Here is a 26,320-nt window from a genome sequence, read left to right as displayed (position 1 = left end):
AAAATTCCTGCTGCTATAAATAAACTATTTTCCTTGGTTTGTTCTTAGTGACAACAGTATGACAACATACTATCAGGATTATAGAAATGACACCCTCATTTACCCTTTCTCCCAAAAGACTTTTTCTTTTTCCATACAATTTCGACTACTGTTACTAACCCAAGTTAATTTTAGATTCTATTGCTGAAAGCCTCAGTTTTGCCATTTATTGAGGTGCTAATTGAAATATTAATGTATTTAGAGCAGAAATGTCGTTTTTTAGGGAATCTAGAGCAACAGCAAAGCTGAGGTCAAACTGCCATAAGGATGGACACCAAGGAAGCTGTGTTTGGGACAAAAAGAAATCAAGATAAGGTAGATGCAAAGTAGAGAAAAGCACTGGACCCTGGGGGGAGAGGGTGGTAGGTGGGAGTGGGTTGTATGCCTCTAATGGCAAAGAATAGCTAGATTTCTGAAGAGGAAACCACAGAAGGCTTATAGGAAATATTAATAATTATGGGTTTAAGTACTACTTTCCCTCTGAATATAGAAGTTTTAGTTGACTTTTAGCTAGCAGAACACTTAAAAATTCATAAGGTTAAGTATTTCAGTGGGGTGGATCCTAATATTCTGGGCTAGTGTTTCCTGTCTGGATAGTTGTGGAAGACACTGTCGGTTTAGTTGATAAAATCGTTGCCAAAACCCAACTTCAGTACTAATGCCTGTTATTACTTGAAAGTTGAAAGGGAATCTCCGATTGAAGCATTAAACTGACAAAATGAGTACAGAACATTTAATTTTTCCCTTTCTTTTTGTGATGTAAAGGTTGTGTTTCTCTTCATAGCAACATGAACCGTGAAGACCGGAATGTGCTGCGTATGAAAGAACGGGAAAGGCGGAATCAAGAAATTCAGCAGGGGGACGACGCCTTCCTACCTAGCTCTCCTCTCTTTGCTGAGCCATACAAAGTTGTAAGTTGTCCGTTGAATGTTTTTTCCCCTGTAACATAACATTTTTTGCTTTTAAAATTTTTAAACTTGAGTTTTTATATTAGAGTTATTATGTTATACCTTTTAACAGTTTTTCCTTTTCTCATAATAGAATATACTTTTTTGATGTAAACTTTTCATTGCAGTATAACATACTATAGAAAAGTACACAAAGTAAGTGTTACAAACGAAAGAATTTTCACCACATGAGCATCCTCACATAATTAGTACCCAAATCAAGAACTACAGCATCACTAGTCCCTAACATCATCCTCACAACGCCCCACCCCTACCCCCATTGCTACCCTATACTCTTGAAATATGGTCTGGAGTAGCTCAAACATTCATATCTGTATTACTGGCTCTACCACTAACCCTGAGCAGGCATTTCACCTTTCTGAGCCTTGAATTAAATTAAAAGTTTGTGAATCACTATGCATTGTCTGCTGTTTCCTTGGCTGTTTGGGTATAACATCAAAGACAAATATTTCATAGATTCTTTTGTTTCTCCCTATTTCTTGCCTGCTTACTTAGTTTACTAAGTTACAGTGATTATTAGTAAGTTTGAATAAATGTCTTCAACATCAATCTGATTCTTTTTCTGTTATTATATACTAAATTCTCTGATTTTCTATATGTTTAATGCTTAATTAACAATATCAAATTTAGATTAAAGCATGTTATCAAACATGTTCAGTAAATTGAACTAATTGCTTTTTTTTTTAACTATCATGGTACTTGATTTGGGATTACATAAAACACTGAATCTGATGACTACTGTAGCTGTAGTGGCCACAAATGTCTCTCTAATGTTTGATTTGGCTTTGGATTTCATTGGAAGTATTATTATAATTTAAAGGCTTGTACTGTGTATAATAGTTGTAATACTAGGTATTGCAGCACTGGTGACCATTGTTGGCTTTATAGTATGAGATTGAGAGTGTGTTAGACTTTTTTCCGATGAAATACGAATGTAACGACATATCCTGGGTTCACCCTTATAACATTTGGTGTTTGTAGAAACGATTTGGGAGCTCTATAAAAACCATTTATTCAGAGCTTATAAGGATTGTCCAGTGAAGGGCAGTTATACTGACATCATTTATGAGTGTAACACAAAACTTTGGAAAGACATTTTGAAAAAAAAAAACAGGAGTTTGGTCCAGATTCTTTGAATCATACTACAATTTATTTTGTAATTACATTGTAATGAATTGGATTTGATTTCTGATCTTGATGTTGTCAATAAATTGCTGTAGATTTACCTCTCAGACTGATTTTCAAATAATCTAAAGTCATTACTAATTCCTGCCAACCTCAAAATAAATAGTGGTGGTTCAGGCTTTTCCGTTTGTTTCAAAGTCTTGATTTCCCTTTTAATGTAATCAGTCAACTTTTTTTCTTTCATGTATATGAATACAAAAGAGTCTTAAAGCTTGTAGACATCTTAGACCTTACTATTCAAGAATAATTCTTGAAACTTAAAGTATGTATTTTTAACTTCAAAAGGTGGAGCATTTGATGGTCAGAATTAATAGTCAAGATTTAAAACTTTATTACTGGATTTTCCATGCTTAATTTGTTGTTGATTTTTATTAACTTCTTGAGTCACAGTAACAGAAGGAATTCTAAAAAGTCATTTGCGTATAACTTGTTTAACTAAGTTTTTATTTCTGCCTCTAACATTGAATTATAAGGAATATGATGTTTTCCTAGACTGTCAAAATGTGCGTATTGGCTAATCTGTTACTTGGAACTTAATTACATAAAGGCATAATTTCCCTGCTTTTCAAAAGATTTTACTACTGTTCCAATATATTTATTGGTGAATTTGAATTTTTAAAAAATCTCCTGTAGTCTATTGTGTATATTTCTCAGTGTCCTCTAGGATATTTGTGTTTTAACATGAAGGTTTTTCACTTTCAGTTCATTTTTTTCACCATAAAAAATACATATATTTGGAGTTTGTTTTGAGATTTTAACCTTGAGATATGAGATGAGACTTCCTTTTGAAAAGTCCCGTTCCATTTAAAGTTTGTAAAGTTAGTTTAGAAGCATCTTTTATTTCTAGTTTTGCTAATTTTATAATTTTATTTTACAATTTTTTTTGTAGACTAGCAAAGAAGATAAGCTGTCAAGTCGTATTCAGAGTATGCTTGGAAACTACGATGAAATGAAGGATTTCATAGGAGACAGATCTATACCAAAGCTTGTTGCAATTCCCAAGCCTACAGTACCGCCGACAGCAGATGAAAAATCTAACCCAAATTTCTTTGAACAGAGACATGGGAGCTCTCATCAGAGTAGCAAATGGACTCCAGTAGGACCTGCACCTAGCACTTCTCAGTCTCAGAAACGGTCCTCAGGCTTACAGAGTGGACACAGTAGCCAGCGGGCCAGTGCAGGTGCCAGCAGTGGCGCTAATAGCAGTGGCCAGAGGCATGACCGTGACTCATACAGCAGTGGTGGGAGCAGTAGCCGGAAAAAAGGACAGCATGGATCAGAACTCTCCAAATCACGCTCTCCCAGCCCTGGAAAACCCCAGGCTGTTTCTTCATTAAGCTCCAGTCATTCCAGGTCTCATGGGAATGATCACCACAGCAAGGAACATCAACGTTCCAAATCACCTCGGGACCCTGATGCAAACTGGGATTCTCCTTCCCGAGTACCTTTTTCAAGTGGGCAGCACTCAAATCAGTCTTTCCCGCCTTCATTGATGTCAAAGTCCAGTTCAATGTTACAGAAACCCACTGCCTATGTGCGGCCTATGGATGGACAGGAATCCATGGAACCAAAACTGTCCTCTGAACACTACAGCAGCCAATCTCATGGCAACAGTATGACTGAACTAAAGCCCAGCAGCAAAGCTCATCTCACCAAGCTGAAAATACCTTCCCAACCATTGGATGTAAGTCACACATTTAGAGCTTTTTAACATTGTAACTATATGAAGCAATTCACCCTGAAATTATGTTTGAACTTGAACTGTCTCTTTGTCTTAATAGTAAGGAATGTAAAAATTTAAGGAAAGACTTGTGATTGACTCCCAAGTGAATCCATAGAGCTCTTAGCTACGCCTCTTGAGCAGTAGAGAAAATGTCATTCATTGTTCTCAAATATTAAAATAACAAGTCAGGGGCTTCCCTGGTGGCGCAGTGGTTGAGAGTCCGCCTGCCGATGCAGGGGACGTGGGTTCGTGCCCCGGTCCGGGAAGATCCCACATGCCGCGGAGTGGCTGGGCCCGTGAGCCATGGCTGCTGGGCCTGCGTGTCCGGAGCCTGTGCTCTGCAATGGGAGAGGCCACAATAGTGAGAGGCCCGCGTACCACAAAAAAAAAAAAAAAAAAATCAACTTTATAAAATGACAAGTCAGTTACAGAATTAAAACATGGTCTATCAATACCTTAGATTTCCTCGTTTTGATTTTATGGAATAATACATCTTGTGTTCTTTTGTTTTAAAAAAAATTACTTCTCATTGTGATACTCATCAATGAGATGTGGGCATGGTTCGTTGCAGTGAATGTTAGAACTTTTTTGGGTACATGAAGATGGTAATGTTTTATGGTTTGGATGCCATGATCCTTTTCTCTGGTTACACTTAAAGGTTTGAGGCAGCTGCTCCAGGCATAGTCGTGGTTTGAAATTTACAGTATTTATAACTATGTACCAAAACATGCTATTCAGAATAACCAAAGAAGTGAGCATTCGTTGTGAAATAGCTGAAATTTTATCTTTTAATCTAGTTTTTGCAATAAAAAATATTTTAAGTAATATCAGTAATTGAAAATCATAGCTTAAAACGGTGGGGGAAGGGATCAGGAATAGGTAAAATGCTGTCTTAAGGACACTAAAATCTTTCTTGTGGCCTTGGGAAACTCATTGTTTGTAGCATTTGTCATCTAATTACTCCTCTCAAGAGAACAGTAAAGTGGTAACTTGTTCTTTCTTCAAACAATGTAACATGATCCTTAGAGTTAGACTTCACTGTAGCTCTCCAGTTCCTGTTTGTACTTCAGAATAAAATTAACTTTCGAGATTTAAGGAATACTATGTAAAATGTCCAGCATGTTCCAGACAACTAATCTTTCAATAATAGTGGTTTTATTCTGTTTGTTATTTATGTGAAATGATGATCTCAGTACCATGGTATATTTTGTATATAAACCAGCTTTTAAAGTTTTGACAAATTGTTCACCTGAAAAAAGTACATTTTAAAAATTATTTCTAATCCAAGTGTAAGAAATATAAGATTTCTTTTTCTTTTTTTGGTTGCGTTGGGTCTTTGTTGCTGTGAGGGCTACTATTCGTTATGGTGCACGGGCTTCTCATCGTGGTGGCTTCTCTTGTTTTGGAGCGTGGGCTCTAGGCGTGTAGCCTCAGTAGTTGTGACACACGGCTCTAGAGCGCAGGCTCAATAGTTGTGGTGCAGGGGCTTAGTTGCTCCACGTATGTGGGATCATCCCGGACCAGGGCTCGAACCCATGTCCCCTGCATTGGCAGGCGGACTCCTAACCACTGCGCCACCAGGGAAGTCCTTAAAATTTTTTTTTAAGAAATCTTATCTTGGGACTTTCCTGGTGGCGCAATGGTTAAGAATTCGCCTGCCAATGCAGGGGACACGGGTCGAGCCCTGGTCTTGGGAAGATCCCACATGACGCGGAGCAACTAAGCCCGTGCACCACAACTATTGAGCCTGCGCTCTAGAGCCTGTGTGCCACAACTACTGAGCCCGCCTCCCCCAACTACTGAAGCTTGCGTGCCTCAAGCCCGTGCTCTGCAACAAGAGAGCCCACGACAATGAGAAGCCTGCACACCGCAACAAAGAGCAGCCCCCACTCGCCACAACTAGAGAAAGCCTTCGCGCAGCAACAAAGACCCAACACAGCCAAAGATAAATTAATTAATTAAAAAATTTGTTTTAAATATAAAGTTCTTCCAGTCATGTACAGCTTGGTGATTAAAATTTTTTTAGTGCTTGAAAATTTGTATTTAAGGAAATTAGTCCAAAGATTCTAATTAGTGTTCTGACTTAGAGTAGTGGGATACTAAGTATGCCTTTAATTTTAATCTCATTTCTAATAATGTTAATGTGCAACAAATGATGAAAATCTAATAAGAAATGACTCCATATCTAATGTGTGTTTCTTTTCCTCTTTCTTTAGGCGTCTGCTTCTGGTGATGTGAGCTGTGTGGATGAAATTCTTAAAGTAAGTTTTTTAAAAAATAGTTATAGTCTCTTTAATTATGATGCTTTGCTACCCTCTTACCCTCCTTCCCCTTGTATTTCACAAAGTATCTGAAACTGCAGCAGATTGCTTACATGTATAACCTGATTATGGCCATCAAAAATAATTGACTCTGTTCTACTTATATTCATACTTAAGTTCTAAATCACTTGGTTTGTTTACTATTTGCCCTCAAAAAGCTGGAGTTTTTTGGTTTGTTTTTTTTGTTTTGTAAGTACAAACAAACTCTAGTCTTAACAGCTTGCTTTGAAAAGAGGAAGAAACCAAATATGAACTGTACCTTCTCAGGTTTATCGGTTAATAATTTGAAGTACTAAAAATCTCAGTAGTTATCAGTCAAACCAGTGTGTTGAAAATAGCTTGCTTTGTAGTTTATCTGTATATACTGGTCAAATCCTACGATGAAAGATCTTCTCTGAATACTACACATTTTGAGTGTTTAATGGAATATGTTTAAACTTGACACATGACCAAAGAGTACATTCTTCTGTTGGGAAAAGAAAACGTTGTCCTTTGAAGAAGAGAAAGTCCAGTGAACTGAGTGACAGTGACTGCTTTTGGCTCAATAGACAAAAACCATCAGTCACATATTAATTGTATTTTTTGTGTACACTCTTGAATTTTTGTGTCTGTACTTGTATTTCACTATGGATACTTTTGAAAGACTACTTGCACTGGCTGCTTCCACTTTATTTTCTCCTTCCTTCCTTTAGCTTGCTAAAATCTCTTCTACTTCTACCATTCTGCTGAACTTGTTTCTCCAAGGTCATTATCTTCCATGTCATCAGAGGCTTCATTTGAGTTCTTTCTGCTGTTTTGAAGAATTTTAATTTTTTTCTTCAGAAAACATCATTCTTTCTTCCTTGACTGTTGTTATGCTTCACTGTTTTTATTTTCTGCACACCTTTCTTGTCTCACATTCTCTGCCCTTTGGGAACACTTGTGTCTTCTCTTATCTCTTAAATATGGGTGCATTGTCTAGCCTCTCCTCTTTTCTTTCTCCTCTTTGATGTGATTTTCCTCCATCCTTTGGGATTTATCTGTTAGACAGCTATTCAGTCTTTCCTGCTTTGGCCTCCTTTGGGTTTTGGTTTGTGTCTCTTAATTGCTTCTTAGCTGGGTCTCCATTTGGATTTCTACCTGCTTCTTCAGACTCAACATGTCTAAAGCCATATTTATCAGAGTTAACTTCTGTTAGTAGTATCACCATTCTCCCTTGCTTATAAGTGTAGAATCCTAGTTATTTTCCACTTCTTTCTCTCATGTTCTATTTAATCACAAAAACTTCATGTAGACTTTGAAAATTCCTTGAAAATGTTCATTCCTTCATTTCCATTTCTGCCACTTTGAGCTTCAGTAATTGCAATATACAGTCCTCACTCTGCCTTTCTGTCTCCAGAGTCTCCCTGCTCATCTGTCTTCTGTATTGCTGCCAGATTCTTTGCTTTAATCCTTTGTCTTCATAAAATGATATCCTTCTTAGAAGTTTTCAGTGGCTCTCTAAGGCCCCTAGAAAGAATAGTGTGCAAATTTAACATTTTAAATGTTAGGCTGTCCACAGGCCAGTTTCACCCTCTCGCACTATTGATTGACCACTTTGCCAAACTGGTTTCCCTAAGCCATACACTTTCTTGCTCTTTCATCTTTGTAAAGTAAACTTTCATGGAATGTGTTTCTCCTTCCTCTTCAGTTATACATAGATTCTGTTTTTTCTTAGAATCCCACTGAAATCCTTATTCCCCCTGTATCAGGCTGTCAGACTACAGTGATAACTCATGTTGCATTCATTTTTCAGTTGCCATGTACATAAAAAGTTTAAGGGAGCATATATCTTTACTCCTAAATCCTCAAAAATGCATGGCACTTTAATACCTGGAAGAAATCTTAGATTTTCTTATATTTAATTATATCTTTGATGTTACTGACCATTTATTCTACATTTTATGTATATGTAGGACTTGGCACGTGGCCTTGGGTGTAGTAGGTGCTCAGTCATTTGATGGTAGGGAGTTAAATACATTTTCTATTGAGAGTATTTTGGTATTTGAGGTGTAAAATGCCAACATTGAAAACCTGGGGCAAATGAGTTTCTGTTTCTTTTCCCTTCCCTATGCACAGCGTGCAAGGAGGTTCAGGTCTACATTCCCTTCGTGTTTTCTTTTTTATTCTTTTTTTTTGGCTGTGTTGGGTCTTTGTTGCCGTACGCAGGCTTTCTCTAGTTGTGGTGAGCAGAGGCTACTCTTCATTGTGGTGCGCAGGCTTCTCATTGTGGTGGCTTCTCTTGTTGTGGAGCACAGGCTCTAGGTGCTCGCACTTCAGTAGTAGCAGCACGCAGGCCCTAGAGTGCATGGGCTCTAGAGCGCAGGCTCAGTAGTTGTGGCTCACGAGCTTGGTTGCTCCATGGCATGTGGGATCTTCCCAGACCAGGGATCAAACCCATGTCCCCTACATTGGCAGGCGGATTCTTAACCACAGTGCCACCAGGGAAGTCCCCCTTTGTGTTTTCTTGATATTTGTAGTCATATTGTTTCTGGGAACCCCATCACAAACTTAAATGAAAAAAAGTTTTTCTAATCTAAAAGTAATATATGTTTATTGTAAAAAATGATGTATTAATTCAAAGCTTACTAATTGAGTACCTACTGTGTGTCAAGCACTAGGGACATAGTGGTGATAATAGTGATAGTGTTGCATCCTTTGAGCTGACATTCTTGAGCAGGATGTAGGAAATAATCAATTATATACAATTACTTCAGAAAGTGAAATGCTATTAAAAAATAAAGCCTTGTAAGAGGATAAAGAGCAAGTTTAGTGCAGGTGGCTGTTTCAGGAGATTCAAGTGGTAGAAGCTGCATCAAGTGCCCTTGTCTCTTCCTCCTTCAGTCATTCTGTTATCCAGAGGTAGCCACTGTTAACTGTCTTCCAGAGATTTTTTCATCCATAAGCATTTACGAGGATATAACGCTATGATTTGTATTTGCCACTTAACAGTAACTGTGGATATCATTTTATTTCAGTAGGTAGCTTTCTCATTTTTCTGTCTGCTTGGTGTTCCATTGTATGAATGTCTGGTAATCTAATCCTTTGTTGTTGGATATTTAGGTTGTTTTCATTTTTTAAAAGTGTGAACCCCTTGAATATGTATCTTTACATAACTGTGTGGGTATAGCTATAGGGTAAATTCCTAAAAGTTATATCACCTTTAATTTATTGTATTTTCTCAGACTACTTGATGGCTTACTTTGAACTAAATGCCAGAGATAAAACATTCCCTCCTTATTCTGATAAACCTCTCTCTCTCCTGCTTCTCTAACATATACATTGTGATTGTATCCAAACCTCTACTTGGACATACTTGGCATATGATTAGACAGAAGGCATTGAATAAAATCAGACCTATGGCCTTTCTTGTCTGTCTTCCTCCTTGTGTGCTTTTGATAGCTTTCTTCTTATTTCCTCCACCTGACCAAAATTTCCTTTCAGTGAATGGGCTCTGTAGCCAGACTACCTAGGATCAAATTCTGGGTCCATTACTTACTGTGTGACCTGGAGTAAATAACTTAATCTCTGTACTTCAGTTTTGTCCTACATAGAGTCAGGATAATAACGGTATCTACTTCATAATGTCATTATGATGACCAGTTGAGTTACAAACATGTAAAATAACAGCGTCTGGCCCATTAAAGGTACGCAGTAAATGCTGGCTGCTTTTCTTACTGTTATTCCCTTCCACTCCCACAGCAAGCTCTTCCTCAGTAGCATTTTACTAGCCTTGTGTTTGATTACAGGCTGATTTCTGTAACTGTTCACAGGTCTTACCATCTTAACTCTAAGCTCCTTGAAGCTAGAGAGTGTAAACTATTTATCTTCCTATTACCTACCCCATAGTGCCTTGCACGCACTGTGCTTAATTAATATTGATTGATTAAATATGTATACTTTTGGAGGAGCAATCACAAAACCAGCATTTATAATACAAATCTGGTTTTTAGCTGTGTAATTTTTATCCTTGACCTGCTTGAAAACAAACTGTAATAATTACATTTCAGGAGATGACGCATTCATGGCCTCCCCCTCTAACGGCTATTCATACACCATGCAAAACTGAACCTTCCAAATTTCCTTTTCCAACTAAGGTAAGTAAATGAAGTGTGTCTTTATACTGTAAGAAAACTCTAAATGGCTTGACTAAAATCATGTGAATTCAGAATTATCTTGCCATTCCCATTCTAGTGGGAGATAGATAATAAGTGAATAAATAGGTAAGTTTGGATAGTGATATTACTATGAAGAAAATAAAACTAGAACATAGAATCGAGATTAACTTGGATTGAGAGATACTTGGAAAATCTTTGAAGGCAACATGGGAAAGAGACTTAGAAGCTATCAATGTTTGTTGCAAACTATTATGATATTCTAGGCCACAGATGATAAGGGCTTCCCAAACTGTTTGTATGAGGAACTCCTTTCCAGAGGACACAACAGCCATACTTACGTCATATGGTAAAGGTTCCTCAGACAACAGTTCCAAGCTCATCTAAAATCAGCAGATTTGGTTTTTTTACATTAATTTATACTTATACAAATAATGCAAAAATATATTCTTCTTGTGAAAGTTTGGGCAGGACCCCTAATAATAGTCTTCCCCATATTCTGTCTCCTACATCTCACCAGAGCTACTTCATACATACGTTTACAAGTCTTTTCATATGCATTTACATATACATGTAATTGTTACGTACTTGCATTTTCTCATTTGTTTAATTTCTGTACAGATACATTCTACTGTATTTTTCATCAGTCAGCAATAGGTCTTAGAGACTTTTTCATGTTATTTTATGTATATATATATATAGAGAGAGAGAGAGAGAAATTATATATAGATAATATATTACATATAGAGGTATTTCAGTTCTTTTAACTGCATCCATTTTATAAGTATATCTTACTTTATTTAGCCATTTCCCGTTGGTATTTAACTTGTTGCCAAGTTAAATTGTAAACATTGCTATAGTGAATAACTTTGTTCATGCCTTCTTGTGTGCATATGAGTTTCTTTTGTGTAAAGAGCAAGAAGTATAGTTGTTGGATATTGAGGGTATATAGTTAATATATTCTCTCAAATCCCCTCCATAGTGATTGTACTAGTCAGTACTCCCACTTGTATTCTCTATTCTCTTACATGCACACCACTATTTGTTATTTTAAGTACCAGTCTTTTGAGTGGGAAATGGCATTCCATTTCCTAGATTGCTAGTGAGCTTCATCATCTTTAGTCCATTTAACTTCTATGTGGATGAATTGGCCCATTTCCTCTGCCTTTTGGGCTACATCTTTCACTGAATAAGTTTCAGCAGAATTTCTTTTTTTGTTTTGTGTTGTTTGAATTCTGGATTCAAATAATTTGTTCCACATACTGCAAATGTTTCTCCCAGTTAGAGCCCTTTTAAGTTTTATGGTCTAGAAGATTTTATAAATTTATTTATTTATTTATTTTTGGCTGTGTTGGGTCTTCGTTTCTGTGCGAGGGCTTTCTCTAGTTGTGGCAAGTGGGGGCCACTCTTCATCGCGGTGCGCGGGACTCTCACTGTCGCGGCCTCTCTTGTTGCAGAGCACAGGCTCCAGACGCGCAGGCTCAGTAGTTGTGGCTCACGGGCCCAGTTGCTCCGCGGCATGTGGGATCTTCCCAGACCAGGGCTCGAACCCGTGTCCCCTGCATTGGCAGGCAGATTCTCAACCACTGCGCCACTAGAAGATTTTAATTTTGATGAATATCTTTTTCTTCTATAAAGCTTTTGCTTTTTAATGTCTTGTTAAAGAAAGCTTTTCCTTCTCCAGGATCATAAACATATCTTATTTTTCCTTTAATGTGATTGCAGTTTTGTTTTCTTTGTTTATATTTAGCCCAGTTTATTTTTGTAAGTGATGTGAGGTATATCTCTCACATCTGCCTATATGTGTGGCATACCACTCTTTTACTTTGTTAAGTCAACTTTGTTTACACATAAAAAATGCACATATATTTAATGTACAGCCTCAGTTTTGATAGACATATGCACCTGTGTAACCACCATGTTAATCAAGAATTAGAACATTTCTGTCACTCCACAAAGTTCCCTCAAGTTCCTTTCCAGTCCCCCTCACCCCCACCACTGGCCACACACAATGGCTGACCTGTTTTATGTTGCTGTAGGTAAGTTTTGCTTTTTCTAGAATTTCATATAAATATACTCCATACAGTGCGTTCTTTTGCTCACTATATACTTTTGGAATTCTTCCATGTTCTTGAATATATCAGGAATTTTTTCATTTTTATTCATAATTCATTTTTATTTCTGTTGTATGAAAATACCAAAATTTATTTATCCATTCACCTGTTGATGAACATTTGGGTTGTTTCTAGATTTGGGCTATTAAGAATTAAGTATTTATAAACATTCACTAACAGTCATTTCTGTGTTTATATTTTCTTTTCTTATGGGTAAATACTGAGTCATATGGAAAAAAGTAGAATTGCTGGGTCATGTGTTAAGTGTGTGTTAAATTGATTGTATCACACTCCTACCTTATCCCACTCCCATTTCCCAGCAGTGTATGATAGTTTCTTTGTTCTACATCCTTGCCTACATTTTCTATTGTTATTCTGTTTAGTTTTAGCCATTTTAGTGGGTATGTAGAGGTATCTCATATTGATTTTAATTTGTATTTCCCTTATGACTAATGATGTTGAACCTCTTTATGAGCTTATTGGCCATTCTTCTCTTTGAAATATCAGTTCAAACTTTGGCCTTTGCCGTGTGTGTGTGTGTGTGTGTGTGGTGGTCGTGGTGATGCCAGAGTTGGGTGGGTGATGATTGTAGTTTTGTTTTGTTTTTTCTAATAATGTCTTTGGTTTGATATCAGGATAGTGCTGGCTTCTTAAAAGGAGCAAAGAAATGTTCCCTTCATCTCTATTTTCTGAAATAGTTTGTGAAATATTAGTATTAATTCTTCCCTGTACGTTTAATATAATTAATCAGTGAAGCTATCTGTACCCCTAGTATTCTATATTGGAAGGTTTTAAATTACAAATTAAATTTCTTTATTAAATACAGAGCTATTCAGATTTTCAATTTCTTCTTATGTCAGTTTTGGTAATTTTGTTCGTTTCAGTCAAATTTATTGGCACAATTATTTATAATCTATACTTACTATTTAATGTCTGTAAGATCTATAGTGAAGTACTTTTTTCCCTGCTATTGGTGATTTGTAGTTTCTCTTTCTTTTTGTTTTCTTTGATTTGTCTAGCTAGACCTTTTTCAGTTTTGTTGGTCATTTCCAAGAATCATCTTTTAGTTTTTTTCAGTTTTCTGTTTCTTTGATTTTTGCTTTTACTGTGATTATCTTCTTCTTTCTACTTATTTTGAAGATTCTTTTTTTTTTTTAATTTTTATTTATTTATTTATTTTTAGCTGCATTGGGTCTTCGTTGCTGCACGTGGGCTTTCTCTAGTTGTAGTGAGCAGGGGCTACTCTTCGTTGCAGTGCGTGGGGCTTCTCATTGCAGTGGCTTCTCTTGTTGCGCAACACAGGCTCTACGTGCATGTGCTCCAGTAGTTGTGGCACGCGGGCTCTAGAGCGCAGGCTCAGTAGTAGTGGTGCACAAGCCTAGTTACTCCGCGGCATGTGGGATCTTCCCGGATCAGGGATCAAACCTGTGTCCCCTGCATTGGCAGGCAGATTCTTAACCACTGCGCCACCAGGGAAGTCCCTTTCTACTTATTTTGGGTTTCATTTGCTTTTCTCCTGCTTTCTTAAGTTGGAAGCTTAGATCATAGATTGTAAACATTTCTTGTTTTAAGTATATAAAACTATCAATTTCCCTCTAAGCCCTGTTTTAAATGTACCTCACAAATGGTGATATATTGTGTTTTTATTATCATTCAGTGCAGAGTATTTCCTAATTCCCTATGTGACTTCTTTGTCTTATTTAGAAATGTGTAGTTTTATTTTCAAGTATTTGAGGATTTTCCAGATATTCTGTTACTGATTTCTAATTTATTTATATTCTTGTCAGAGAATATATGCTGTAGAATTTCAGTCCTTTTAAATTTATTCAAATGTTTTAAGGTCTAGTAAATGATCTCTCTTGGTGACTCTTCCATGTGCACCAGACACAATATATTCTATATGTGTCAATTAGATATGGTTGGTTGAGAGTGGTTAGGTCATCTATATTTTTACTGACTTTCTATCAACTTGTCCTCTCAGTTACTGAAAGGAGAGTGTTGACATCTGCATCTGTATTCATGGTTTTGTATGTTTCCTTTCAGTTTTGTCCACTTTGGGCTCATGTATTTTGGAGCTTTGTCCTTAGGTACATATACATTTAGGATTTCTGTCTTTCTGATGAATTGATCTCTTTTTTTCATTATAAGATTTCCCTCTATGTATCTGGTATTAATGCTTGTTCTGAAGTTTATTTTGTTTGATCATATAATTCTATTTTTAGTTTTCTGAGTAACCTCCACACTGTTTTTCATAGTGGCTGTACCAAATTACAGTCCCACCAACAGTATAGGAGGGTTCCCTTTTCTCCCCACCCTCTCCAGCATTTGTTATTTGTAGACTTTTTAAAAATTAATTAATTAATTTATTTATTTATTGGCTGTGTTGCCTCTTCGTTGCTGTGTGTGGGCTTTCTCTGGTTGCGGCGAGAGGGGGCTACTCTTTGTTGCGGTGTGCAGGCTTCTCATTGCAGTGACTTCTCTTTGTTGCAGAGCACAGGCTCTGGGCACACGGGCTGCAGTAGTTGTGACATGTGGGCTCAGTAGATGTGGCTCATGGGCTCTAGAGCACAGGCTCCGTAGTTGTGGCGCACAGGCTTAGTTGCTCCACGTCATGTGGGATCTTCCCAAGACCAGGGCTCAACCCTGTGTCCCCTGCATTGGCAGGCAGATTCTTAACCACTGTGCCACCAGGGAAGTCCCTATTTGTAGACTTTTTAATGATGGCCGTTCTGACCAGGGTGTGGTGGTACCTCATTGTAGTTTTGATTTGCATTTCTCTAATAATTAGCAATGTTGAGCATCTTTTCATGTGCCTATTGGCCATCTGTATGTCTTCTTTGGAGAAATGCCTATTTAGGTCTGCTGTCCATATTTTGATTGGGTTGTTTGTTTTTTTGTTGTTGAGTTATATGAGTTATTTGTATATTTTGGAAATTAAGCCCTTGTTGGTCACATTGTTTGCAGTATTTTCTCCCATTCTGTAGGTTGTCTTTTCATTTTGTTTATGGTTCCTTTTGCTGTGCTATTTAGTTTGACAATCAACTCTCCTTTGTCTGATACTCATATAAAAGCCACTCCAGCTTTTTAAGAATTTATAGTTAACATGGTTTAACATTTTCTATTCTTTTATTTTTAAAGTGAATTTTTTATAGGTGGCATATAAGTGTGTCTTGATTTTTTTTTTTTTTTTTTTTGGCGGTACGCGGGCCTCTCACTGTTGTGGCCTCTCCCGTTGTGGAGCACAGGCTCCGGACGCACAGGCTCAGCGGCCACGGCTCACGGGCCCAGCCGCTCCACAGCATGTGGGATCTTCCCAGATCAGGGCATGAACCCGTGTCGCCTAGCATTGGCAGGTGGACTCTCAACCACTGCACCACCAGGGAAGCCCTATCAGAAGACTTTGAATATAAGTTTGTAATTCTGGCTAACAGCTACTTTTCCTTTTTTTTCGGTAACTATTTCATTGAGATGTAATATACATACCATACAGTTCATCCATTTAAAATGTACAATTCACTGGGTTTTAGTATATTTAGAGTTGTGTAACCATCACTGCAATTATTTTAGAACATTTTCATCACCCCAGAACGAAACCTTGTACCCTTTAGCAGTCACCCTCCTGTTTCCTCCAACCCCACTCCCCACCCCCCAGCCTCTAGGCAACCACTAATCTTACATTATATCTCTGTAGATTTGCCTATTCTGGACATTTCATATAAATAGAGTCATGCAACATGTGGTCTTTTGTGACTGGATCTTCTTGTTTTTTTGTTTTTTGGCTGCATTGGGTCTTCGTTCCCGTGCACAGGCTTTCTCTGGTTGCGGCGAGCGGGGGCTGCTCTTGCAATGTGCAGGCTTCTCATTGCGGTGGCTTCTCTTGTTGCAGAGCATGGGCTTTACACACGTGGCCTCTGGTAGTTGTGGCATGCAGGCTCAGTAGTTGTGGCTCGCGGGCTCTAGAGCTCAGGCTCAGTAGTTGTGGCATACGGGCTTAGTTTCTCAGCAGCATGTGGGATCTTCCCAGACCAGGGATCAAACCCATGTCCCCTGCATTAACCACTGTGCCACCAGGGAAGCCTGCTGTCATTTATTAAGTTGAGAAAGTTCCCTTCTATTTTTATTTACCTGAGAGTTCTTATCAGGAATGAATTTTGGATTTTTTGAATGTGTTCTTTGAATTTATTGATACAGTCAGAGGATTTTCCTTTTTTTTGTCTGTGAAATGGTGACTATATTGGTTAATTTAAAATTTTTAAATCAACATTACATTTCCTGGTAAAAACTCCACTTAGTCATTATGTATTATCTGCTTTATGTAGTGTTGAATTTGATTTTCAAAAAAATTTTTTTTCAGAATTTTTGCACCTGTGTTCCTGAGGGATACTGGTCTGTAATTTTCTTTTCTTGTCTTTGTCTGGCTTTGGTATCAGAGTAATGCTGACCTCATGGAATGAGTTGGCACATAGTTCCCTCTTCTCCATTTTCTGGAATAGTTTGTATAGAATTGGTATTATTTCTTCCTAAATGTTTGCTAGAATTAACCAGTGAAGCCCTGTGAGTATTGAGTTTCCTTTGTAGGACAGTTGTGTAAAAATTGAATTTATAATCATGTTATCTATTTCTCCTTGCATCTGCTTTGGCAGTTGTGTCTTTCACTCACTGTCAAATGTTGTCAAATTTATTGATGTAAAGTTTTTGATAATTTTCTTTTATTATACTTTTAAAAATCTGTTGTGATGCCACTTCTCTTATTCCTGTTATTGGTAATGTGTTTCTTCTCTCTCTTTTTCATCTGTCTAGAGGTTTGTAAGTTTTATTCATCTTATTTTTAAAAAACTGCTTTTTTTCCCTCTCTACATTGTTTTTCAATTTTGTTGCATTGATTTCTACACTGATCTTTATTACTTTTTTGTTTTGCTTTGTTTTGCTTTATTTTGCTCTTCTTTTTAAAAAATTCTTAAACTGGAAGCTAAGGTTGTTGATTAGAGATCTTTCTCACTTTCTAATATAGGATTTTAATGCTATAAACTACCTTCTAAGTAATGTTTTGTTTACATCCCAGAGATTTTGATATGTTATGTTTTCATTTTTGTTCAGTTCAACATAATTGTTTGTTGTTGTTGTTGTGTTTGTTTTGTTTTGTTTTGTCCACATCATGCATGGCATGCAGGATCTTAGTTCCCTGACCAGGGATCCAACTTGTGCCCCCTGCAGTGGAAGCACGGAGTCCTAACCACTGGACCGCCAGGGAATTCTGTCAACATAAACGTCTGATTTCTTTGATTTCTTCTTTGTTCTGTGGGTTATTCTGAAGTGTCATTTAGTTTCCAAATATTTGGAGATTTTTTTCATATATCTTCTGTTATTGATTTGTGGTTTAATTCCGTTGTGGTCAGAGAACATACTTTGTGTGACTTGAATCCTTTTACATTTGTTAAGACTATTTTATGACCCAGAATATTGTCTCTTCTGGTAAATGTTTCGTGTACCCTTGAAAAGAGTGTACCGTTGTCAAGTGGAGTGTCCTGTAAATGTCAATTAGATCAAGTTAGTTATGGTGTTATTCAAGTTTTCTGTGTTTTTATTCTTTTTAATTCTTGTTCTGCCAATTATTAATTTATAGTTAATCTCCAACTATTACTTTGAATTTGTCTCTTTGTCCTTACTTATTCATTCCTACTTTTTCAAGTTCTGCTTTTAGGTGCTTAAACATTTAGGATTGTGATTAGCTCTAGATGAATTGGCCCCTTATCATTATGAAATGACCTCCCTTTAATCCTGATATTATTCTTTGCTATAAAATTTACTTTGCCTGATATTAATATAACCACTTAGCTTTCTTTTGATTAATGTTAAGTTGTATACCTTTTTCCATGCTTTACTTTTAACCTGTGTTCTTACCTTTAAAATGCATTTCTTATAGGTAACATAATTTTGTCTAGAGCTTTTTTGTATTCAGTCTGATACTCTCCTCTTTTTGGGGGGTATTTAGTCCATTTATATTTAATGTGATTATTGATATGGATGGGTTTATCTCTGCCATCTTGCTTTTTGATATCTACCTGCCCCATCTGGTCTTTTTTGCCTTCTTTTTGGATTGAGTATTTCTTATTATTACATATCATTTTTGGCTTATTAGCTGTAATTCTTGTGTTATTGAATGTTTACTTCAGGGTTTGTAGAATGTATCTTTAACTTACTGAAATCTATCTCAAGTAATACTACGCCATTCTTTTCTATCATATAAAAATTTCTCAACATTATGCTTGCGTTTTTCACTTTTCCACATCTGTTGTTGCATACATTTACTTTCATGTAAGTTATAAACCCCACAAAATTGTTAATCATTTTAAAAGTCTGTTATTTTTTTTTTTATTTTTTTTAATTTTTTTTTATTACACGGGCCTCTCACTGTTGTGGCCTCTCCCGTTGCGGAGCACAGGCTCCGGACGCGCAGGCTCAGTGGCCATGGCTCACGAAGTCTGTTATTTTTTAAAGAGATTTAAATAATAGGAAAAAAAGGCTTTTGTATTTCCCCATATAGTTACCATTTCATTTGCTCTTTCTTCCTTTGTGTTAATCCAGATTCCTCTCTGGTATCATTTTCCTCCTACCTGGAGGACTTCTTTAACTTTTCTTTATAGTGTTTATTTGCTGGTGATAAATGCTTTTAGCTTTTGTATGTCTGAAATAAATTTTTATTTCACCTTTTCTTTTTTGTTTCTAAGATACTTTCACTAAACATAGATTTCTAGGTTGAAGATGTTGATCCATTGTCTTCTGGCTTGCATTGTTTCTGATAAGTAATTTATTGTTGTTCTTTCTTCATCTGTGTATAATGTGTCTTTTTTTTTTTCTGGCTGCTTTTAAGAGTATTCTGGTTGCAACTGATTTTAAGTTGTTCATTTATGATGTGTCTTGGTGTGATTCTCTTCATCTTTCTTGTGCTTGGGTTTGTTTGATTTTAGCTTCTTGGAACTTTGGGTTCATAGTTTTCATCATATTTGGAAAAATTTTTCTATTACTACCTCAAAATATGTTTCTGTACTCCTTTCCTTTTTTCCTCTTTAGAGGCTCCAATTACATTTATATTGGGCCTCTTGAAGTTGTTCAACAGTGTAGTAATGTGCTCTTCATTTTTCTCAATCTTTTATCTTTTGTTGTTTCATTTTGAGTTGTTTCTATGGCTGTATCTTCAGGTTCAGTAAAATTTTGTTCTGCATTGTCTAGTTTGCTGTTAATCCCATTTGACATATTTTTAATCTCAGATATTTTAGTTTTCATCTCTGTAAACCTGATATGTTTATGTGTTTTATCAAATAGATGCTAAGTTCTTAGTATGTTTCAGATACTAAATTTGACAATGTATTTTTTTAAATTTTATTTATTTACAGTCTTTTTGGTCATGCCATAGGGCTAGTGGGATCTTATTTCCCAGACCAGGGACTGAACCCGAGCCCTCTGCAGTGAGAGCGTGGAGTCTTAACCGCTTGGACGACCAGGGAATTCCCGAGAATGTATTTTTTATTGCAATGCTTTTTCTTTCTTTCCAGCTTTAAAAAAATTTTTTTTAATTTTATTGAAGTGTAATTGATTTACAATGTTGTGTTAATTTCTGCTGTATAGCAGTGATTCAGTTATACATACATATACTTTCTTTTTCATATTCTTTTCCATTATGGTTTATCATGGGATATTGAATATAGTTCCGTGTGCTGTACAGTAGGACCTTGTTGTTTATCCATTCTGTATATAATAGTTTGCATCTGCTAATCCCAAACTCCCAATCCATCCCTCTCCCACCCCCTCCTCCTTGGCAACCACAAGGCTGTTCTTTATGTCTGTGAGTCTGTTTCTGTTTCATAGGTAAGTTCATTTTTGTCATATTTTAGATTCCATATACAAGTGATATCATATGGTATCTGACAGTGTATTCTTTTTTAAAAAATTATTTATTTATTTATTTGGCTACATTGGGTCTAAGCTGTGGCATGTGGGATCTTCGTAGCGGCATGTGGAATCTTTCATTGTGGTGTGTGGGCTCTTTGTTGTGTCATGCAGGCTTCTCTCTAGTTGTGGCGCACGGGCTCTAGAGCGCAAGGGCTCAGTAGTTGTGGCACGCAGGCTTAGTTGCTCCGCGGCATGTGGGATCTTAGTTCCCCAACCTGGGATCGAACCTGCATCCCCTGCAGTGGAAGGCAGATTTTTAACCACTGGACCACCAGCATGTCCCTGACAATGTATTCTTTATTGGTGACACTTTTAGTTAGAAAGGTGAGGGCAAAAGAACGATTGCAGTGGGCTCAAAAAGTATTGGAGACAATGATTATATAAATGGAGATTTTCTTTTGAGGCATTGTCTGTAAAAGGGAGCAGAGAAATGTGGTGGTGCCAAAAGGGTATGGTGATATTATCAGGGGGGTATTTTTTATAAGATGAGGACATTTTATCGTATTTATATGCTGATGAAAATGATTTTGTAAAAAAGGAAAAACAAGTGATATATGGGAAAGAGAGAAGGTAACCTTAGGAAATCTCCACAAGAGGGATTGACACTCATGCCCAAGTAGAGAAGATTGGCCTTAGAATAGAGCACAATTAGGTCATTCTTTTTCACAGGAGGGAAAGCAGAGTGAATGGGTGTAGTTAGAGATAGGTTAGTAGATTTTCCAGTGATAGTTTCAAGCAAACTAAAGCTTTTGACTGCCTTTACTCATATTCACTGTATGTTCTGAACAATCCCTGGCAGTGTTCTAGGTGCTGTACATGCAGCACTGAACCATTTAGATGGTGTCAATGTGTAGAATAGTTCCTGGCACATAATAGCTATTCAGTAAATGTTTATTCACTGAATTTGGGTATATATACTCAGGTAACTATGTTTAGATTTTTGATATTTATGAAACAGCTCAGCTGCTTAATGATTATTGCTTTGGTTGGGTTGCTTTTACAGAGTTTTGCTCTTTTATAGCTTGTCTCATGCTCTGAATTTTCAGTGAATACAGCTTCACGTATAATATAGCTTAAAGCTTTATATGAAGCTTTAATAGGTATTCATTCTCCTTGTGCACTAACCGTATGGACTAAGTCTAATGAGCGGACAGAGAAGGGATAAAGTTTTGATACTCAGGGAATTCGGAGATGGCATCCTAGAGAAGATGACAACAACCGGGATTAGAGCAGGAAGAGCAGGAGTGCCAGAAGCACATGGGAAGATGAGGACCACAACAGAGAAGATTTCCTACCCATTAACAGATCTGAAAGAGCAGTTCACAGTCATGGGTGAGAAGTTGAGTTTAAGAACATACTTGGAGAGCTAGTTTACTAGTGAATCACTATCATTTGCTTAACCATTCTTTATCTGTCCCATTTAAAAACAACACAACAACAACAAAAAAATCCAGTCTGTTCCGTGTTGTTCTCCAGTTACTCTTCCACTTTAGAGTTAATCTTATTAAAGAGTGGTTCATATTTGCTGTCTATATACTTTCCTCCATTTAATCCTCAGTGCAAGCTGATCTTGCTTTCACTCTCAGTGTCTCACCAAAACCATTAAGATCACCAAGGGCCCATTTTGGCAACTCCAATTAATGTTTTTCATTTTTTATCTTCATTGAGCTTCTCATGAGCATTGAATGTTGTTTAACCTATTTCTTCCTTGTCTCCCACTATACACTGCTCATCTAGATTTACTTTGTTTCTTCAATTGCTCATTTTTCTCTTCTGTCTCTCCCTCTACCATTAAAAGTAAGTTTTCCGGGCATTGTGTTGAGTACTATAAGAGAATACAAAAGAAGAAATGTGTTCTGCCAGTGTGTCAAGCATTTGGTTGTGGAAATGAAATAATACAAAAGAAAGAAAAAAGAATTACATGTTAGTGTTTAATTGGATGCACAGTTAAACATGAGGAGAAGTCATTATTCTCCCAACCAAAAAGCAAAGAGAAAAACAAGCATGGTTCTCTTCTGCTGTTCCATATCTTAGTGAAGCTAGAAAACCTTATAGGAGTTATGTTTGGCACTTTCCTCTTCATGACACCTTATAGACTGTCACCAAGTCCTAATGCATTTCAATTTCATTCATTTTTCTCCATTTTTATTGTTACCACTGTGGTAAGTCAGTGGTCTCCAGAGTGGAAAATATATACCCCAGTGTTGTGTGCATTGGAGAATGGGGGATGGGGGTGAAAAGTTTATTCTTATGTTTTAGTTCTAAAAATCCCAATTTATTTGCTTTTTAATTTTAAAAGAAAAATCAAATACGTACATTTTGCTGTCTCTTGATCCGAATGGCAGATGGTCACATTTTATGTCTGGTATGTGAGGTATCCCAAGGGAAGTTTAGGTCTTTTCAATATGGAAAATTGATAGAGTTGTTTTCATTCGTTTGTTCTTCCTAGCTGTGTCATATAGCAGTTGTAAGTGTGCTTGGTTAAGATGATTTACAGATTGTATTAACTGGTTTTAATTCAACTAATCTTCACTAATGCACAAATGGCTTAAAAGACATACCTGCAGTGAAACTAGTGAATGAAAATAACCCTAAAATGCATTTCTGACCAAACAAGAAAATGGCAGAGTTGAGATTGTCCTTCTCCTGTTATGAGCTCTTCATCTGCCACTACAAAGTAGAAACAAAGATGCCATAAGCAGAAAAAAGAAAAAAAAAGTTCAGATTATCAACAGTAGTTTGAGCATGCAGGTTTATCATTAACCCTGCCTTTAGTGTATATAGCAAGTGCCTCGAGATAGTAACTGATGAAACTGAAAGCATCATAATTTGTACTTAGTGATATTTTGAATTATGTGGTATTCAGTTCAGTCCTTAAACATAGATCAGGCCTAATAAAATTTTATTAAAAACTTCTTTTGATGTTTCTCCCAGTGTTCTATAATCTTTGTTTAAAAACTCAGTCTTTTTAATCCAATGAAAATGAATGAAATCCAGTACAGAGAGAACACAGAGAAAACATACTAAAATGCATTCTTTTGTCAGGAAACACTATTGAAACAGGCTTAGAAAGCAAAGCTAAAGATTCAAGAAACAAATATTAGAATAAATCATGCAGTGTACAAAGTTAGCTATATATAGATTGATGAAAGTGCAGGTGCTTCTGGTAGTATCAGTTTAAGATATTGTTAGATTCTTTTTTAGTTATAAAATACTTGAAAAGCAATTTTTTGTGTGTGTGTACCACTCAAAGAAAGATATAACAGAAGTTAAATCCTAAAGTATAAATAATTTTTCTTCCTCCTTTCTTCATGGAGAACCTGTGTGGCACTCCCAGATACCTTTTATACTAACACAGAAATTCACTGATTATTTGTTTAGTGACATAAGATATTAGCTCACTTATAAAAAAAAGAAAAGAAAATAATTCATCGAAAGGCAGTGCTTAATCCATAATGATTCTGAAGAATATCTGGCTCTGACCTAGTCCCCCAAACCACTACAATGTTAGTATTTTAAATTAATCACATCAAAAATAAATGTAGTATCTGTACCTCTCTATCTTGAATTATATAAACGCATAAGTCAAGCTAAAAAAAAACATTAATTAATCTCCTTCCCTTCCTTTCCCTCCCTCTTCTCTCCTTCCTCCCTCCCTCACTCCTTTCTCCCTCTCCCCTCTTCCCTCTCACTCTTTCACACACAAGTCCCAAATACATTAGATCTTTTCATAACATATTTAAAATAATAATAATAAATTAAACACTCTTCTTAGAATAAAAGTGATGTCTTAATGAGTGAAAAAGTAACTGCCTCAAGCTAGGAAAACAAGATTTTAAAAATAATGTCATTACTATGTATTTTTTATTGTTGACAGAAACTATGATGATTGTCGTATGTGCAAACTTTAAAGACTTAGAAACAGAATTTTCTAACTTCAGTGGGTTTTGAACCTATTTCCTAAAAATATTAAACCACAGCCTTTTAATTTATTTTCTGGAAAACCTGTTTTGTATCATTGAACATTGGAAATCTATTAGCTCAATTTCAGCAGAAACCTTTGCATAATTAAGGTATAAATTGAAATTTTGGTATCATGATTTAGTAAGTATAGCACTTCTATTTGTATAGCTGTGTCTTTGTGATGTCCAATGAAACCAAATATCAAGCCAGTTTTGGTGTCAGACCTTTGAAGCACTATATATTTTTTGTGTGTGTAAGAAAAGTGTTGTCATTGATAAATATAATTTTTAAATTACTCTAGAATATTATCTGAGCCCTTTAAAATTTCAATATTTTTGGTTTTACATAATATATACTAGTTAAATAACAATGCATACAGTATATGTATTTGGGAGATACAAATGCAAAAATTTCTTAGTGGTGGGAGGTACATGATCAAAAAAGCATGGAGACCAGTTTGTTTAAGCTGTTGTCATCTCCTATTTGTACCACTGCAGTTATCTCCTAACAAATATCTTTACTTCCATTCTAGATTTCTCAAAGCTGTTCTCTACTTAATAGCCAAGGTAATCATCACAATATGCAGATGTGCTTGTATAATTCTTCTGCTTAGTAAATTGCACACACACACAAATCTTTAATATGGTTTATAAAGTCTATAAACTATGTGATCTAGCCTCTCTGGTCCTGAGTCTAATTTCTTAACCTTCTTCCTTCTGTACTTTTTCCTCCCATGGGCTGCCTTTAAGTTCTTTATACTAGCTGTGCTCCTGTTCTTTCTTGCCTTTACACATGCTTTTCTCTCTACCCTAAACACTTACCTTTCCCTTCGTTTCCCAGTTTACTTCCTACATAACCGTCAAATTTCATACTGAACAGTACCTACTCAGGGAAGCCTTTGTTCATTTTCCCGATCAGGGGTGTGTGTGTGTGTGTGTTTGTGCGTGTATGTATGTATCTGTATGTGTCTGTTTCGCGTGCACACACACACATAATTGTAAGCTCTTTTATAATGCTGTGTAAGCATTTGCCCTTCATTGTACTTAACACAATTGCTATTTTACCTTGATTTGCATGAGTAGTTGCAAAGATATTCATTGACATTAAGCTCCATGAGGACAAGGCCCATGTTAGTTTTTGCTTAATTCTGTTTTTCCAGTACTTAGATATGTGAGTGAATGTTTTATCAAGGAGTTTGGGTTTCATCCCTAGGAAAAACAAAGAGCCATTGGAGGCTCTGTGATAGGAGTAATGGTGACAAATACTAAGACTTGGGCTTTAGAAAGGTCAACTAGAGGCTATAGCTGAGTGAAGGAGAGAGAGACTAGAGCCAGGAAAATCCATTAGATGGCCATCGTAGATGAAGAGAGGTGAGGACCTAAAAAGTCTTTGCAGCGTAGATGGAGAGGAGAAGGTGTTGCATGTAGTAGATGGTCTGGAGACAGAATCCAGTCGCATTGGTAACTAGCTGACTGATTATTGTCAGAGGTGAGGGGATGGAGTCAGAGATTACTTAAAAGCTTGGACTATTAAACTTTTAGGCCATTTACTAGGTAAATGAGTATAAGACAATTAGCCTTTCAAGGGGGGTGGAGAATTCTTTTCATTTTTAATAAGATTCACAGGAGTGACCTCTTGGCCACTGCTGTATTTAAAGACTGTTTTAGAATAGCTTTATTTGAGATATAATTCACATACTATGCAAATTATCCATTCAGAGTATACAATTAAATGGTTTTGAATATATTTATAGACATATGCAACCATTACAACAGTCAATTTTAGAACATTTTGGAAAATCCGTGGTGGTCCAGTGGTTAGGACTCTGCGCTTTCACTGCCGAGGGCCTGGGTTCAATCCCTGGTCGGGGAACTAAGATCCCACAAGCCACATGGCACAGCCAAAACTAAACAAACAAACAAAT

General features: G+C 36.5%; 1 protein-coding gene across 2 annotated transcripts in view; it reads left to right on the top strand.

Moving 5' to 3' along the window:
- The window catches only part of AFF4 (ALF transcription elongation factor 4), a 91,980-nt gene that overhangs the window by 30,748 nt on the left and 34,912 nt on the right, over positions 1-26,320 (top strand). Inside the window, exons 2-6 of one of the 2 annotated variants that reach the window (XM_007461348.1) lie at positions 263-354; positions 824-950; positions 3,082-3,876; positions 6,132-6,176; positions 10,265-10,351. In XM_007461348.1, the coding sequence (XP_007461410.1) occupies positions 828-950; positions 3,082-3,876; positions 6,132-6,176; positions 10,265-10,351 (1,050 nt within the window). In that variant the 5' untranslated portion in view covers positions 263-354; positions 824-827. The remainder of the gene's footprint in view (positions 1-262; positions 355-823; positions 951-3,081; positions 3,877-6,131; positions 6,177-10,264; positions 10,352-26,320) is intronic. The other variant, XM_007461347.1, reaches the window with a different exon arrangement.

Source organism: Lipotes vexillifer, unplaced genomic scaffold (genome assembly GCF_000442215.2).
Source record: "Lipotes vexillifer unplaced genomic scaffold, Lipotes_vexillifer_v1.1 scaffold217, whole genome shotgun sequence".
Lineage (NCBI taxonomy): Eukaryota > Metazoa > Chordata > Mammalia > Artiodactyla > Lipotidae > Lipotes > Lipotes vexillifer.
The sequence above is the reverse complement of the archived record's forward strand: the minus strand, read 5'-3'. Positions and strand labels throughout refer to the sequence as shown.